The sequence below is a fragment of the Megalops cyprinoides genome, chromosome 3 (genome assembly GCF_013368585.1).
Source record: "Megalops cyprinoides isolate fMegCyp1 chromosome 3, fMegCyp1.pri, whole genome shotgun sequence".
Classification (NCBI taxonomy): Eukaryota; Metazoa; Chordata; class Actinopteri; order Elopiformes; family Megalopidae; genus Megalops; species Megalops cyprinoides.
This window is the reverse complement of record NC_050585.1, coordinates 49,523,498-49,541,085: the sequence shown is the minus strand read 5'-3', so window position 1 is coordinate 49,541,085 and position 17,588 is coordinate 49,523,498. Positions and strand designations below refer to the sequence as shown.

The following is a 17,588-nucleotide window of genomic DNA, read 5'->3' as shown; positions in this document are numbered from 1 at the left end:
CACAACAAAACAATTCTTCTGTCATTTCACGGTAATACCACAAAGTAACAAATCCTAAACATGTGTGAGATGGCTTTGTCTGTGTCAGAACTTTGAGAGGAGTGTTCAGATGTGTACTGTATCTATAACAGTGGGTTCCATGTCACCGTTATGAAAGGCAATGTGTGTGAAGCAATGTGAAAATAGAAAGGATAACATATGTCACAAATAATTCCAATTATGCAACTTCCTAACATAATTTAATGCACATTAGAGTGTATCTTAGTAAATGTGTCATTCACATTGAATAAAGATACGAAGGACATAGCTACGAATAGTTAATTGCATGTATTAGAGATTTCCCTGCATTACAGTCAGACAGGAATATAAACAGTCAGCTATACTCACTCTGTCAAGCTGCGCTTGAACAAAGATAACTCACTACACAGATAATGGAATAGCATGTATCTCCCCTCCCAGAATGCATTTCTCCACAATGTTAGAGAATGCTCATTGCTTCCCACCACCACCACCCCCCCACCCCCTGCCTTCATGATTCTTAATGCCACACAAAAAGAAGGTAATTATGGTAGCTGGCCCCTGCTTTTCACTGCCCCAGATAAGGCTTGCTTTACATTGGTGGGATCCCCAGACACTAGTTAATACTTTACATAAACTTTGTCTTGTATTATATTTTAAAATGAGATGTCACAACACTGCGGTGAACAACAGCCTCAGAAGGCACATTGATTGAATATCCTCGTATAGCTCAAGTTGCGTAAACAATATTCGCTCAGACCTGGTTTTTTTTTTTTTTCACAGAACCTCCCTCTCAAGAGTACAACTGCAGTGCTCCCCTGGAAATCAAACCCACATCCATCTGGTTCAGAATCTACAGCTCCAATTACACCATCACATGCCTGCGTGCAATTTTTGTGAGCTAGAGGCAGTATTTGTGGCTCTGAACCACAGACCTCGAGGGCCATAACTGTAGAGTATCCTTGATTACCCAGATTCTTACAAAGTAAAAACGGTGTGGTGAAACGCCATCACAGTAATGTGTAAGCGATGAAGCAAAGCTGAACAAAGAGTGGTAGTAGTTGCAGACATGGGAGTGATCAGGGTATCAACTTCATGGATCCTTACAGTTCAGATATGCCTTTTTTTTCCTGTGGTGAATCGGCTCGTACTGTGGCACATGCTACGTTAAGAATCCACCAGATGCTGATGGATTTTGCTAAACACCTGCCTCCCTGGCCGGGCCAGGCTGGACCTCCTTATATTTATCACTCTGATCTCTGTGAATTGTAGTCGCCAACGGCAAGGCCATGACCCCCAAATTCCCATAGCAGCCTGGGAGACAAATACAGGCAGCAGACAATGTTAGACTGATAAGTGTCCAGAAAACCGCTTTTGATTGTTTTTATGATTAACAAGCTTGCTAATCCAAGCAAGGATCATCCACTATCTGACATTCATCATTTCTTTTTAACTTAATTGTGATTATTGTAGCATTTCTGTACAACTGTGTACTTCAAATTAAGTCACTGTAAACAGAAAGAGATCAGGTAGCACTAAATCTTCATGATTATAGTAAAGAGTTCAGAGGTTCATTTGAATTTTTGGCTTTGTTTTTTTTTTCATCGTAACTAAAATAAATTCATGTAAAGGGCATAAAGGTAATGGAATTATATCTGAAGCAATAAAATAAAACTGAACCAATGCTAACAATAATGATAATAATAATCTTTATTTTTTAAAGGGCAACTCAATAACAGCAGACCCCATAGTACTTCACCGATATATTCAGTACATTTCAACAACCTTAAACAAACAAGAATTCATAGTCATCATTACGGAAAGGATCATTAACACACAAGCAGTGTTCTTGCAATATCAAAAGTGTCACAAAGAAACACTGGAAAGCTTTTTTCCTGAAAGGCTATGCAGTAAAATCGTTTAAAATCGACAGTTTTACACAGGAATGCTCTGCAGTCAAACTGTGTGTTAAGCTTAGTTTTAAAATTGGTAACAGTTTCGCTGTCTCTGATGCCCTGAGGCACGTCATTCCAAAGCAGTGTTGGACAACTTGAAAAGGCTCATCACCAAATCAGTCATGCTTGGTGAATTAAATGGCTATGGCTAAATGGCCTAAGTCAATGGGGCGGAGATTGCGCTCGGGGGTGTTAAAGATCCATAGCATACTGCATCGAGAGGCCAATGTCAGTAGAATTTTGAGTACTGACCGAAAACCCGTGTGACCATGTGAAGATGAACCAGATGTGGTGAGCTTTGTTCATGAAGTGCAGTTTATTCAGAACAGCAAGCAAGGCGTTACAGCAATCAATACCAGAGAAAGCAATTGTACCAACAAGTGTCCCTCCGTGTGATTGCGAGAGACTGGAAAGGATTTGTGTATTATTGCACACGTGGAAGAAATCTTAACAGTGTTGCTTATGTTGCTTATGTTTCTAGAAGGATAGGTTTGAACCTAAAACTACGACAGCATTTTCACAGGAAATATGGGCATGAGGGCACCTTAGTTCCATCAATACTGAAATTAAAATGCTCCTTAATATGTATTCTGTTGGGTGCCAACTAAAAGAGCTTCAGTTTTTTATGGATTAAATTGGAGAATGGGTGAGTCTTATTTAAATCAGCAAACATTTAAATTGGTAATCACTCTAAACAAGCCAAAGCAGATTCAGGATAATTATCCAGTAAGGTTGAGTTCTCCGCCCACTCTTTTTGTACTGTGGCTTACAAGCTTTGACTGTCTCAATCTGTCACTGTGAAACTGAATGCTCATTGAAGATGTCTGGTTGATGCCCAGAGTCTGGCTGATTTATCTTATCAGTTTACGAGGACTTTTTTAACGAGTGAGTATACACCATAAAGATTTGTGTACTAATGAAAAAAACAATAAGTGTCAGAATAACACAGAATATAGTCCATAAAGAAGTATATTGAGGATGAGGGCTACACAACTTATTTCTGCTCTGACACTTGAATAGCCAAAATAAAAATGTGCCTGGTTTGGCACACACAAATGAAAATCATTATTCAAATTCATGTCCTCAAATATCAAATCTGGATTAACCCAGTGGAAATTTATCAACACTCAGCTTCAATAAAAATTCATACAGCCAGTTGAATGGAGTCAGCGTGACAGATGCCTGAATAAGCCAGCAGCCCATTCGTACTTCATGAATAAATAACACGGAAAATTAAGACTAAAAAAAAAATAATAATAATAAAATGTTTTGTTTTGTTTCACACATCGGGTTTCTCAATTCTATTTCAATCACATATCCAATCGAAGTGTCAGGATGACATTCACGGCACAGCCTGCCAAAAATCAGAAAATGACAGACAGGAAACAAAGGGAAAGATGAACATATACAGCACAAAGCCTGCACCTGTGCATTGGGAATCACGTGAATGTCCCATTACGATGACTACTTGATAGACCGCATGTTGATCTAATTGATCAGATGCATGAATTGGTTAAATATAGAAACACACAAGGTTACAGCATATGTATGACAACTATATATGAAATCAATATCATAATCATAGCATAAAGGATATCTTGTTTCCAACTCCCATTCTGACAAGATAAAGATTATTCTATTACAGCTCATTTTCATGCCTCTATGTCTCCCATCTCCTCCTTACCAGAATGATGAAACTGACATTAAACCATTTCTGTAATGAAAGTTGTAGAAGATAACGAAAACAGTTTCACACACATATAATTCTTCATTTCCACATAATGTGTTAACAGAAGATTTGTGCCAAAAATTGGTTTGTTTCCAGAAATGATCAGTTTCTTCCACATGGTTTCATGACAACATATGAACATTTGATGGGAATAACTATATTATTCTTTCAACCCCCCACAAGTTTTCAGTTCTTGTTTAAACTTATCATGTTGAGACACATGTTTCCTTTTTTTGCCAGGTATCAGTTTTAAATGGAATGTTGCCAGGAGAGGCCACCGAAAAATACACTGCTCCAAACACAGGAGCAGTTGGCCACTCCTGTGGTAATACGAGTTCATGAGTTCATGCAAAATCTGAAAACGTGTCTGAACCAATTTCAGCACGAAATTAAGAATTCTGCTGGTGTTGCTGGGTAAGCTAAACCAGTGAAGTTGTGCTTGTGACAGGCATAGCGCTGAGACAGACAGCTTTGTTCTCAGGGGTCTGCCACAGTGTGAGTGTAATAGCCCTCCTCTCACACTGTGATGTCATGAGTGTGTTCTGTGGTTATGTTCAATTGCCCTGCCATTATTTCCTCCCTAGGATCATGACAGTCTGTTCCAATACCAAGCCCATTTAAACTTGCCCCTAAAGAATGTCATAAAAATAAAAATCATAAAAATAACATGCACTCCCTATGTCAAAATAAATGTACAAATACATTACAAATAAGTGCACAATAAGTGTAAATTAATGAACAAATACTGCATATACATAACTTCTACTTTCATGCATATGTTTTTACATAAATTATATGGTGGAATGTAAAAAAAGGCTTATGTTTAATGTTGTATCTACTATGGAGATTAAGAGTCACTAAATGTGATATTCAAATGTTCAAAATATACAATAAACTTGTATGTTGACAAAGTAAAAATTTTTCAGATTTCTTTTTGGCTCCTTTGCATATTGTGCCATTAGATTTGTTTTTGTATTGAGAAAAGAAGACAAAAAAATCTAATTCAGGGAGTTAATAACAACCAGATACACATCCGAGTCATACCAGGGACAGGCAGTTTCACACTTAACCATGCACAGCCGTCTAGAATATTTTATTGTCCCAGTAGGGTTGGGACCCCGTTCAATTTGGAAGAGACAACGTGTCTAATGAAAGGCAGACAGACTAATAACAGCTACACAAGCAATAACAAAGGACTGCAACAAGTTCTTCATTTTCAAGCTTTAACATCCTTCACATTTCTCTTATAGACCCAGAGGGGGAACCCGACTCTGCTATATCAGCAGCGTCAGAAACCGAGGCAGCGCAGCATCACTCCACTCTCCCGCATCAGAGTCCAATCTCACGTCCCTCAACCTGGCTTGTGCCCACAGGAAGGCACCTGCTGTGTCAGGTCAGAGGGAGAGAGAGAGAGTCTCCCGGGCAGCTTGAAATTGTAATTATCCGCCACTGTATCGGTGTGGCTCCGCACACGATCAGCTCGTGTGAGTGGCTCCAAATTTGGCTTGTCTGCCATCCAGAGGGCCACTCACTATGTCACACACACACACACACACAAACACACAGGCAGGCACACACACACCGACATGGAAATATTTGGATTCTAAGGCGAAAGGAGCAGCACATTAATCATGCTTCCTGTAAACTTCAATAACCGCTGACGTCAGCAGCAGGGACTTTTCATTTTCGTCTCTGCAACCTCTGGCATTCATTAAAACTTCCATTTTCAGTGGCGCAATGACAGTAAGAAGGGGGGGGGGGGGGGGGGGGCACGAAGGGAATATTTTTCTGTTCTCGTAAATGTATGAGAACCATGGGTTGTTTTGCATTATTATTATTATTATTATTATTGTCATCATCATCATCATCATTCACTCGATATGCATTTCCACATTATCAATGCATCAAAGTTGTGTTTGACATGGTTATAGCATTAGTTTTATCTGGCTTGGAGTTCAATGAATGGATCACCCCTGGCCATGGGCTGGGGCTGCTGACCCCCACTTTGCACATCATAAACAGGGAAAGGAAAGGGGGTAGATGGGGTGGAGGAGGGATGGTGAGAACAGCTGATGAAGAAAGGAAGGGTTAAGTAGGATTTTTATAGTCCTGGACAGAACTGGTTTGTCTGTGTCTGATTGATTGTGTAGGGCATTGTCTGAAAATTCGACTCCCGAATCTTCATCTGGAACTTCAATTATTATCGTTATCATTATTAATAATCATAACAGAAATGAAGATTTAGGGTTTAGTTAGGCAGTTAAAGCTGAGAAGCTCACAGACTGTGTTTAACCTGGAAATACGGTTCATGGTTTAGTGCGGAAATGCACAAACTTAGCAGCATTGCTGAGATAAGCTCTCACAGGATTCCAGCCAGCCTTATTTCAAAGCACTTATCAACTTTTAAACTTCTTCCTCCGCTCCAACGAAAGCTCATTTTCTCGTCCGTGCTTCTATTTCGGGAATCTGTGGAGAAGTGACTCTCATACTGAGGGATTTCACCAGGGCTCACTCTACACAGAACAGTAGAAAGTATTTTAAAAAACACTGAAATTCCAACCAGATGATTACACTCTGCTCCACATGCCCCCACCAGCACCTCCAGCATAGCTCATCACAACAGCACCTGGGCACTACTGGCAATAGCTGGTTTGCCATTTATTTCCTGTTAGCATGAGGTGCGCCAATACTCTGCTGACACTAATGCTGCTGCATATCTACTCATATATATACACACCCCTTGGCCACCTGTCAGTTAACGCTCCTCTGATCCTCTCTTTACCATTCCTTCAAGTGTGTGTGTCCATCGGGGATCTGATGATATCAGCAGTCATCCTCTTTCCCAGATCCCAGGAGAGTGCTTCTGAGATTATATTCAATTTGTTGTGCCACATAAAGAACCAACAGGCCCGAAACACCGCTGCGCACTGAGACCCCAAGAACAGCCTCAAGTGCCACAAACATATTTGCCTTGCGAGATTGAATTACGAGAGGTATCTTATTTTTCACAGCTAAAAATGACCTGAAAATAAGTTTCTCATCGTTGGTTACACCACAGCAAAATGCTCGAGACGATCCTAACTGATTTTACTGGGCATTAGTCCAGCTCCTGTAACACAGTGAAAGAAGATAATGAAAAAAAGATGCTGACAAATTAAACGAACAATGAAAACATACTAAAATGAAGTGGCAAAAGCAGGTGATAAGAAAGGCGGCCACTCACCTCTAGCGTCAAAAAACTCCTCATCGGAGCTGTCGATGGACTCTTGCGCGATGTTCTGCATCCGCCAGTGGGAGGCGCTGTACTTGCGTGCAGAAGCTAGTTGGAAGAGGAGACCAAAAAAAGCATTACAACAGTAAATCACAGCATTTCAAGAGAGGGATAGATGACGCATTGATCTTTACTATCATCCTTTAAATGCTTACGGCACCGTCCATGCATAGCAGCAGCAGAGTGATGCAGAAAATGCATTACGCATGCTTCGCAAACATTCTTTTTCATGCGGAGCGACTTACATAGCCCACAATATGCATGCATCATTTAATGTGGCACACACTTCACATCAGTGCCCAATGTGCCATACTGCACAAAGGACAAGTCTGATGGCCTTGAGCTCATTAAGTCAAAGCAGGTTCCCAGACTCAGAGGGCCATTCCTGGCCAGCAATGTCACCCGAATGGCGCTCATTCTCTCTCCATCCGCGCCGTGGTTGTCAAGTACTCCTACATCTAAGGGGGAGCAACTTCAGATAAACTGCAGTTAAGACGTTGTTATTAAATGTAAAAGCAATCAGCAGGCTGTCACACTGTAAGGTTTGGTTTCAAAAATAAAAAATAAAAAAAATAGCCAAGCATTTATTGGGTAAATCCTGTAAGACTGTTGTCAAACCCCTTTGCCCCTCCAAGCTGTGTTCTACATCAGAACCACAATGAAGAGCTCACCTCATCATTGTAGTCCTCGCTGGCCCCTGCACATCAGTATTAATAGCTTTACAGTTCAATCACGGAGAACCGCCAAAAAATTAATTAATATTTATGAAGCCAACAGCCCCTGCCTGCCCTTCAACTGCTCTTTTAAATAATGTTTGAATCATAATAGACTTTCTGTGTTCGCATGCATGCCCATGTGCATGTATGCGTGTGCGTGTGCGTGCGTGTGTATGTGTGTGTGTGTATGTGAGTGTGCACATGTGTCTCCGAGAGGGAGAGAGTTAAACGAGGGGTTTCGTACCACCGAGCCTTTGACATTTTCTAGCACAGATAAAGTTTCTGTATCTTAGTTCTGTCTGGACTTTCTCCAACTCATTCCACTCCTCTCCCTCCTGTCTCATCTTCATACAGTCCATTTGAACACTTTCCAAATCATAGCTTTTCGTCCTGGTTCAGAACGGGTTCACTGCCAGTGACCTGAGCAGGGCCAGGACATGAATGATGACTCAGCTGGCAGCTCCTCTCAGCTGGCAAAGCACAAACAGAAATTGCCTTAGTATAAAGGAACACTGGGGGGAAAAAAGAACGATTGTTATAACATGATAAAGGAGGTGCTGCTAAAGCTCGCAAACGTGATTGGTTTTTTTTTCTGAATGCGCCCCTTTTTAAAATTCGACCCAAAAAAAAAACATTTCCACATCCGCTTCTTTTGAAGTTGAGAAATACTGATTAAAAATGGAATAGGCTCCCCTTGAGTTGCAAATTGGGAATCACAATCGGATTCACTTTTCAAGGCACTAATGCACCATCTGAGGCTTGAATAGTATTTTATTGTGACAATCGGCTCTTTTTTGATACAGCGCATTTTCCATTTTATATCTTTGAAGAAAACACTTTAATCTGATTATTTCTGTTGGTCATATTAATAAATTAATACAGGAGATGGACATTTTGTTCCCTTGTAATTTTCCGCAAATCTTCAGTCATATGAAATACCAAATATTTGTTAAAAAAACATCAAATGTTCTTCTAATGGAGCCAGCATATGTTTGATCACATCTGATTCAACCATTAGATACACAACATGACTGAGAGAGGGTGTGATGAACAGAGAAAGAGAAATAAAAGTTTTTTTCCCCACTGCCGAATACTGTTAGTTAGCTTGCTTTAGCCTCAATTCCACGTATTTGTTGCATTTATCCCTAAATGTGCAAAATGCTCTTCATGTATTAGGACATCTGCTAAAAGAAAATAATATTTATAGGGCCGATAACTTGAAGCATCTTTCAACACAGACGTTTCACGTTCTTTTCATCCGCCATCAATGGGATGCTTGTCTAAATTCTTGCGAGGGTATTGGAATTAACGAGAAAAATTCCCCACAATGGCTGACATCTGTGTTTGCGAGCTGGAGAGGATGCGGAGAATGGCTCACGCTGAGCCTCATTCATTCTGAAGGTGCTCTCTATTTCCGGTGATAAACCCTTTTTCCACTTTCTCTGGAACAGTGCGGCATCAGGCTTTTCCGTCTTTGATCTCCAATCCTCGGCACTTCATCCTATCCCTTCGCATTCATTCCCTCCACCCCCCCCCCCCCCCCCCCCCCCCCCCTTCCAGGAGACTTTGCTCAGGGTCACGTTGCCTCTCTTTGAAATTATGGGGCCAAGGCTTCCATTACTAGGCCAGGTTCTTCACCTTGGCAGTGTTTTTTCTCTGTCACTCATCACTCTCTGTGCGTCGTCTCCGTACGCCCAATGCCATTGGTTCATAAGTTAATAATTAGTAGCTGACCAACACTGTCCTTGATGATTAGATGGTCACATGACAGCACTCCTCTTCCATCATTAATTAAGGCTAATACAGGAATGTGCAAACAAGATTACCGTAGTGCTAAATCTGACAGGAACGAAAATGCTATTTGCCTTGCCAGAGCCTGTATGTGTAAATCGAGAGGCTTCAAGGACGTGTTGGCATTTGCCGTCCATATGGTTTTTCCATCCATAGCTAATAACAGCAGGACTGCAGGGCAGATGCTATACTCATTCACTCATGAGATTAAAACACCTGGATGGCTCACCTGATTCATTGGACTTGCTATATCAGTAAATCCACATTGTATAAATATCAGAGAATCTACTTGCAAGCTTAGTGTACTTGGGTTTGAGTCATGACAACCTGATAGTAAACATTTATTAGACATTTAAATGTCGCTTTTTGAAACGTAGTACATTCTCTTTTATCATTTATTGTTCACCCATCTATATATACACCCGCCAATGGAGTCTTTTGTTTCTGTTGCTATTACTACTGAATTCTGGGATATCTGGGTTAGGCCAATATACTGCAAGCTCAAGTCAATTTACTGTGGAAATGTCACTGGTCTAACACAGGTATAGCTAAGCAGAAGCAAAGCCCGGTCAGTGGAAACATGCTTTTAGGCTTTAGGTTTTAGTGTCCCATCTCAACAGCATCTGTTATCACCTATGCATTGTCACCACTGTGAGGTCATTTATGGTTAACAACCTCACTGACACACTGGATACATTTTAGTCAGCTTTCTTTCTGTTATGTTGGTTTCCAGTCCATAGCAAGAACAGGAAAATGTCTGAATAAATCACTTGCTTTAAACATAAATAAATAAATTAACAATTTGTTGATGAGATGACATAAGATGATGTTTTCGACAGCTGGCTACGGGACATTTTTATGCAGATGGATGATGATCTGCATAATAATCAGATCAATAAAGCTGCTGGTACTTTTCCAGGATTTAATATACTGCAAAGTGAAAGAATAGGGTGCCCATCAAATCCACTCTGTGAAGCCAAAGGTTCTCAAATGCTGCGGTTCACTGACTTCTGATCTTACAACTGGCTGTGTCGAGGTAACACTCCACTTGCCTTTTAAAATAACAGACACTGTTTTGCTTTATACATGGACCTCTGTTGTTATCACTTTAAATAATCATGAAGAAGAGAACAATGTTGACTGTTATCATGATCTCTATCATGATTTAGTGATGCAGTAGTATGGATAACAACTTGAAACAGATGAAAAAAAAACTGACCTACCTACCTACCTACAACCTACAACTGTACGACCTACAAGTTCCATTAACTGCCGAGAAAGCAGACCACCCTAATTTTTCTCAGTTGCCTTTTTTGTGGCATTTTTTTATTTTCTTTGCAGAGCAAAAAGCACCGCACACAATCCAATAGGGTGCCAGGATCTCTCTCTTCCCTTACATTGTGCTTACAAAAAAGGACCTAATCAAGGGACAGTTTAAGAGAAACAGGTGATGGATCTAACAAAGCATAGCTGAGCCAGAATTTAATCACAGCAAGAGCTCGAACTTGGACTCTTATTTATGGAAGCCAGGTTCTGAGTTCCAGTTACAACGCTTACAAGATTCTGCTCATTTATCCATCTGACAAATGTGTCTCTACTATGGATCTGTTCTTTAAGATGGCTGAGCTGTGAGTCCAAGGGGGTGACTCCCAGCAGAGAAGGAAATAACTCAGGTGCCTTTTTGGTAGGATTTTAATTGAACTCATTCATCTTCTAGTGTCCTATCATGCATACATTCTAAAGCTGCCTGAAATCAGTGTGGAGAAAAAAAGGAAAGTGAATCTAGATGGGTTTTCTCATGCTCCATTAGCATACTTTATGCCAAGAATACATACATGGATTCAAACATACATACATTCATTTATGTTGATTTCAGCTGGCAGAATGCAAATCACCTCAAACAAGGCCTGAAAAACTCTTAATTTACGGAGAAAATGCAGCAGAATGAAAATGACAAACGGAAAATTATGATAAATTGCATCGCTTGACTTATGCGCCTGGCCCCTTAAATACCTAAACTGTGGCATATTGTTGTGATTCTGTTTGGTGTATACACAGACTTTCAAACATCTCCAGGGATGTAAACGCGGATGTAAACACCTTTCATTTACAAAAATATGTTTTATTTTACACCGTGTGCTTGAGGAAGTTTTAATTTCAAGAGTTGTCTTATAATATTATAGCCAGTGCTGATAGCCATCATTATTCAACACTAATGGATTTTCTGGGTGCGTTAACTTTGCGATTAAATGCAAACATTATTTTTTTTTCCTATTCCCAAACTATATGTCTCTTTGGAAAATTCAGTGGGAACCATAAAAGCATGGGGAAAACCATATTAAAATGTCACACTTGGGCTCATTCAAATCAAAGTCAATAACAAATGTTGATTGACTCCAGTCTTCCACAGTCCTCTGTCTTTGGTTACTAGTCTCTTCCCAGGGGATCCAGGGATAAACACTCTCACAGCACTGGTATCTGCTTGAATATATCGGTTCAGAGGTTCAGAGATTAACTTTTAACTGGTATTAAAGTGGTAAAAATGCACTTAGGTTAATCCTAATCTTCTCTATTTTTGTCTGATGTTAATTTCCAAAACATGAATAAATGAGGGGTGTCTTGGAAAATTTCATTTTAATGAATTCAGCCCTACAATGACATCATACATTTGATCATTCTGAGCCTGTTTAAATGTATTACATACTTAAACTAGTAATTTTAACATGAAGCCATAAATACAAAAAAACTGCTTCCATCTACCAACCACTCCTAAAGTAATCCCTTGGACTCCAATATTTTTTATCATAGAAACAAATGAAAGTAAGAAAGAAAGAAATGAACTCCATCCTACACCCTACTCCAACAAATATATTCACAGTCACGTACTTAATAAATTACTAACTGCCTTCATGATGTTTGTTGAAGAAAAGCTGGATACCTTGTGCCAATTTTGATTTAACACTGTTCGTATTATGCTTTTGGGAACACACATGATACCCACCACTGCAGGGCAAAATTGTAGGCGAAAGGCCTGGGGGAAATATGGTAGAATCCATCAAAGTGTGCTTGGAAGGTCAACTTTATGAGCAAAATATAAAAACGTCCTTTTAGTTGCATTCTATCTTGTAAAAACAATCCAGAACTACAGCACAGTCAATCCCAGAGCTGTCATGAAGACCTGAGTGACTGAGTGCTGGCAAGATTGGTCTTAAAATTATTCCAGCCATCATGTAAATTAACAATTACATACGGAAAAACAACAAGGAAACATGCAAACCATTTTTTTCTTTCCTGGACAACAAAATTAATTGTTAAGTAAAACAACACATTGAAATTAGATAGCCTGTATTACCCCATACCTGAATAAGAGATTCTGCAACTCTTATTATCTGTTTTGGGACAGGCAGCGAACAAATTATCTGATTTACTACCTCACCTGGCAAAATGTTAGCTGGACTACATGCTACTAGCTAGTTGACCTGGTCTGAATGCCTCTTTCTCAGATACATGTAAGTTAGTTTCAGTGATCATCATGTCCCTTAATGCTTCAACTCAATTTCTGCAAAATTTAGCAACCTGCATAAAAATTGTTTCAACATTTAACAGCTCTAGCATTGTAATGAATTTGTGAAGCATGATGTGTGTGAGATTAACACTGCAAAGACGGCGAGAGGAATACAAATGCGTGTCTTGGGAATGTCCTATTTCCATACTGTCAGTGGTAAGTGGAAATGTGCTACACAGACCTTAAATGAAAGAGTTTTAACATGTCCAAAACACAGATACAGCCAGGTACTGTACCTGTGCAATGAAGGATTTCTAGCTATAGTACGAATGAAAAAAAGCAGCACACATCAGCTCTTCTCTTTTTGTCAATTTGTCCTCCCTCAGCACTCCCACCAACACACAAATGGAGCTTGATGGATGTGGCTTAACTGAACGGTAATTCATAATAATTACCACCTGTGATACAGTGTTTTTAAAAATCTGCAATTTTGTCAATTTCTGCCTAATGAAGGCCGCAGGCGCAACACTCAGGTCTATGAACTTGAAAAGAAAATATTGCTGCTTTTATTTTAAATGTGCTATTTTTAAATGCCTTTACAGTATGGCTGGTGCTTTCTCACCAATGATTTAGCAAGGCCATCCATCTGAATCACAGTCTTTTCCTCAATATAACTCTGGAATGAACCTTTATCTAATGAGACCACTCTCTATAGTAACATTAAATTACTGTAATATTCTGACTGTAATACTAAAGCTATAACTCATCAGTAAACAAGACTATATTATACAAACAAGCACACACACACACACAGTCCCCTCCAGATAATGAATGTAACCTTCATGCTTGCTTTCTGGAATCAAATTATTGGTGAACAATACAACAATGTTTTCAAGATTACAGTATTTTTTGAAAAGGTTTTCATTTTGAAACAGAATAAAATAATCTAATATGTACATTCTTTCTTTGTATTTACTATAATCGGGGGTATCAATAAATATTGGGTACACTATATGGTTCAAATTGTAGTACACAGTCACAGTAACACTAATCAGAAGCATATGAAGCCTGGCTTTGTCCTATAGTAAATGTAGCTGTTAATAACATTTTGCTCTCATTATATCTCATCAAAGTGTGCAATTAATATAAACTACAGCAACCAACGCAAACAGTTTATATCCCTGGGAAAAACAGAATGTTTTCCTTGTCAGAGGTAAACGACTCACATGCTGTACTCCACAGGGAATGCCCACTCCCACTCAGGAACCATTCACTATACGAGAACTTCTCTTTGCGTCTGAGCAACACCATCAGACACCATCAGTATCATGGTTAGGTTTCTAGCTCCAGGCAGTACATCACACCACACATACCTTGTTAAAGATGGATACCCGATAGTTGTTCTGTTTATTTAATTACATGTCCTGCGTTACACGCACACAAATTTCCATACTGTCTCTAAACCAGGCAATCCATCCATAAAAGGGATGTGACATATGCTACCAATGGAGTTTTTCATTTCCACTTACAGCTATTCATTTGGTAGGCACTCTCAACCACACCAGCTTATAAATCGGTTACATAAGTGCATATAATAAGGCTGTACAAACATCAGACAGCAGTACAGCCAGGAAACATCAGCCAACAACAAAGGTCAACAACAAAAGTTAAATGTGGGTAAGTGTGTTCACCAAAATAGTTCTGTGTGTCATGTCAAAAATAGAACATGTTTGAGAATTTTGGAAACACAGGGAACGAACAGTCCATCAGCTCTGTATAATTCGAGGTTACATTTATACATGTACATTTGTACATTCCTGCACCGTGCCAGTCTACTTTGCTCCTCAGAGTTTAAGCGAGCTCCAGATACCCCCTGCCTGATGGTATGATCAACATAATAAGTATTAATATTATCACCAACACCAATAATAAGAACTTATTAGTAGTCAGATAAAGTGCATACAATCTGGTAGCTTTTACACCTCAAGCATTCTTCACCTTAACATCAAACAGAAATATCAGATAGCTCAGTCAGTAGAGCATTCAACTTTCAATCTGAGGGTCCAGGGATGAAGTCCCTGTTCAGGCAATGAGGTTTCTTCCCATTGCACTTTATGTTGTCCTTGTCTTGCACTGTCTAAATGTAGCACCGTGGGTCTCAGGGAAACGTTATTTCAACCCTACTGTATACTTCTATATGGATGGGCTGACAATAAAGCTCTCTTGAGTCTTGACTTGAGAAATAAGTCCCTACGACTGTTTATTATACATACTTCCCAAATTCTCTAGTGACTGCACCTTATGGCACGGTGCTGAAGACAGAGATGGAAACCTTAAAGACAGATTGAGTAGGCTGGTTTTCATCAGGAGCTACTGTAAGCCAGACGGCTGCTGTTGCCGCTGCTCCTGCTCTGATATGAAGCAGTCAAACGGTCCGGTGATTATCACCCGCTCCCTGTGCTGGCAGTTCCTGTTCTGGCTCCCGGGCTCCAGCCAAAACTCCACATGTTCGGGGCATCACTTAATGACCTTAATCAGACAATAGCGGGACCCCCGCCTGCACCTACCCGGGGGGCCGTTGTGCCCTCCTCGGTTTCTCTTTCAAAAAAACGCAGTTCATCACAAATTCAAATTAAAAACGTTTTTGCATGCATGAATAATCGACCAAGGTCAAGGGACGGATGCATTAACATACGCCTCTGCAAGTTTAAGGGACAAGTTTTGGCTTGTTGCACATTTCGCCTCACCGAATTTTGAGCAAATTCAGCACGGGCATATGCTTCTGATGTGGCTAATTACATATATATGAAATTAGGTAATAATCAGTCTCATTCAACCAATTCCGAGGTCACAGAAGGCTGTCGATGCCCCAAAGGGAATTTGTGTGGGTGCACGGTGCAGGTGCTGAATATCCTAACAAGCGGCAGAATTAGGTCTTAATGACCAATTAAAAGAGATTTGAAGATGGGGCTTTTTGAGGGGCAAGAGCAATTTTCAGTTGGAAAATTATTCTGAGAGAGAAATGAGGAATCCGTCCAGACTGTCTGATATCATAAATGAGCTTACCCCTGCCTACTATATATAACGCCCCCCCCCCCCCCCCCCCCCCCGAATGCAGCCCAATACGCAGATCACTGGTCCGGTCGGCTGCTTTGATTTAATGTGCTGTTTTGGAATGTCAGGTTCTCGTCGCGTTCATCCATGTGGAACGGCAAACTGGACAGGACTCCGAAAGGCACATCAGACAGAATGTCATGTCCAACCCTGTAATTCTGCATCTAAAGGGAAGCCTTTGTTTTACCCCTGAATTGAAGGCACACTGCATAAATTGCAAAAGACCAATGCTGTTCTAACGGCAGGTTGACTTCCCAGTAAAAGTGAGGACCAGAGGAAGAAGTAATGGTGAATTCAGCACAACACATGATGTAATACACAAAACAGTGTAGACCAAAGGAACATCTGAAAACAACAGACCATTTCTTTTTTCACTTTCACTACTAAACCATCATACTAAACAACCATATCTGCGCTAGAATATGAATCCCAGGAATTACAGTGAATGCACAGTGAGGCATGCGGCAATAATGAGGACGAGCTTGAATATACTTAGAGGTAAGAGTGAGCTCTCAGGTCTGCAGGGTGGTAGGATGGAGCGCCTGCTGTCCATCACTGACTCAGGTACAACGGGCTATTTTTAGCACTGCGCTGAAGCCTGATCGTTATGCAGATAAGCTCAGGAACAGCCACTGGACGTGAACTTGAGCTAATGTGTGCCTGCCATCCGGTTTTTAGAAGAGAGAAGAGATTATTATATCTTATTACCTCTTTACAATTAACACTGTATGCCAGCATCAAAAACATAAGGTTTAGGGCTGCCAGTAAGCCAAATAAAACTATACTTTATATCAAATCACGGGTCAAGCCCGTTAAAATCTGATCATTTATAATATCGCATGCGGATCGATGCTTATGATCAAATCTCCATACCTCTCGTTGCATCCACAGTGGATCCATTATTTGGACTTCATTTTATCAAATCAAATGTATTTGCAGTCACCATGTTGAATTCGGAGTCAATGAAACCACTAACATTCACAAACTGACATAAACTGACAGCTAAAAAGGATTTTTAGTTTTTTTTTTTATTTTGACTAAAACCAGGCTATTCAGGCCTGAATTTTGCCTAAAACCAGGCTATTATTTGAACATTCTGTACAGCCACTAATAAGGCAGGAACATGACATGGTAGCAACATTACTTTCTTTTAAATGCAATAAGAGCCAATATTTATTCAGAGTTTTCTACCATCAATCATTTAAGAGGCAATTTTCCAAAGCCTTAATTATTAGCATGACCTGCTGGGCAACTGAGGTGACAGCCATGCATCAAAGTTAATTTCTCTTTTTTTTCTTTTTAGATAAATGTCAGAATTACACATGCCCAGAGGCATAAAGTATGATTTGATGTGTCATACGACATACAGAATGTGTTTTTCTTTTTTGCCCTTTGATTGTACAAATAAGTAGTCAATATACCTAGCAAGCTTATAGGAAAGCTAATAAAATGCACTGTATTGGCCTTGGCAATGTAGTCATAGGTAGCC

At 40.0% G+C, this 17,588-nt stretch overlaps 1 protein-coding gene across 5 annotated transcripts in view; it reads right to left on the bottom strand.

The window, feature by feature from the left end:
• LOC118774941 (membrane-associated phosphatidylinositol transfer protein 3-like) overlaps window positions 1-17,588 on the bottom strand; it is a 90,907-nt gene that overhangs the window by 59,649 nt on the left and 13,670 nt on the right. For all 5 annotated transcript variants that reach the window (XM_036524565.1, XM_036524567.1, XM_036524566.1 and 2 more), the window contains exon 2: window positions 6,926-7,021. In XM_036524565.1, the coding sequence (XP_036380458.1) occupies window positions 6,926-7,021 (96 nt within the window). The remainder of the gene's footprint in view (window positions 1-6,925; window positions 7,022-17,588) is intronic.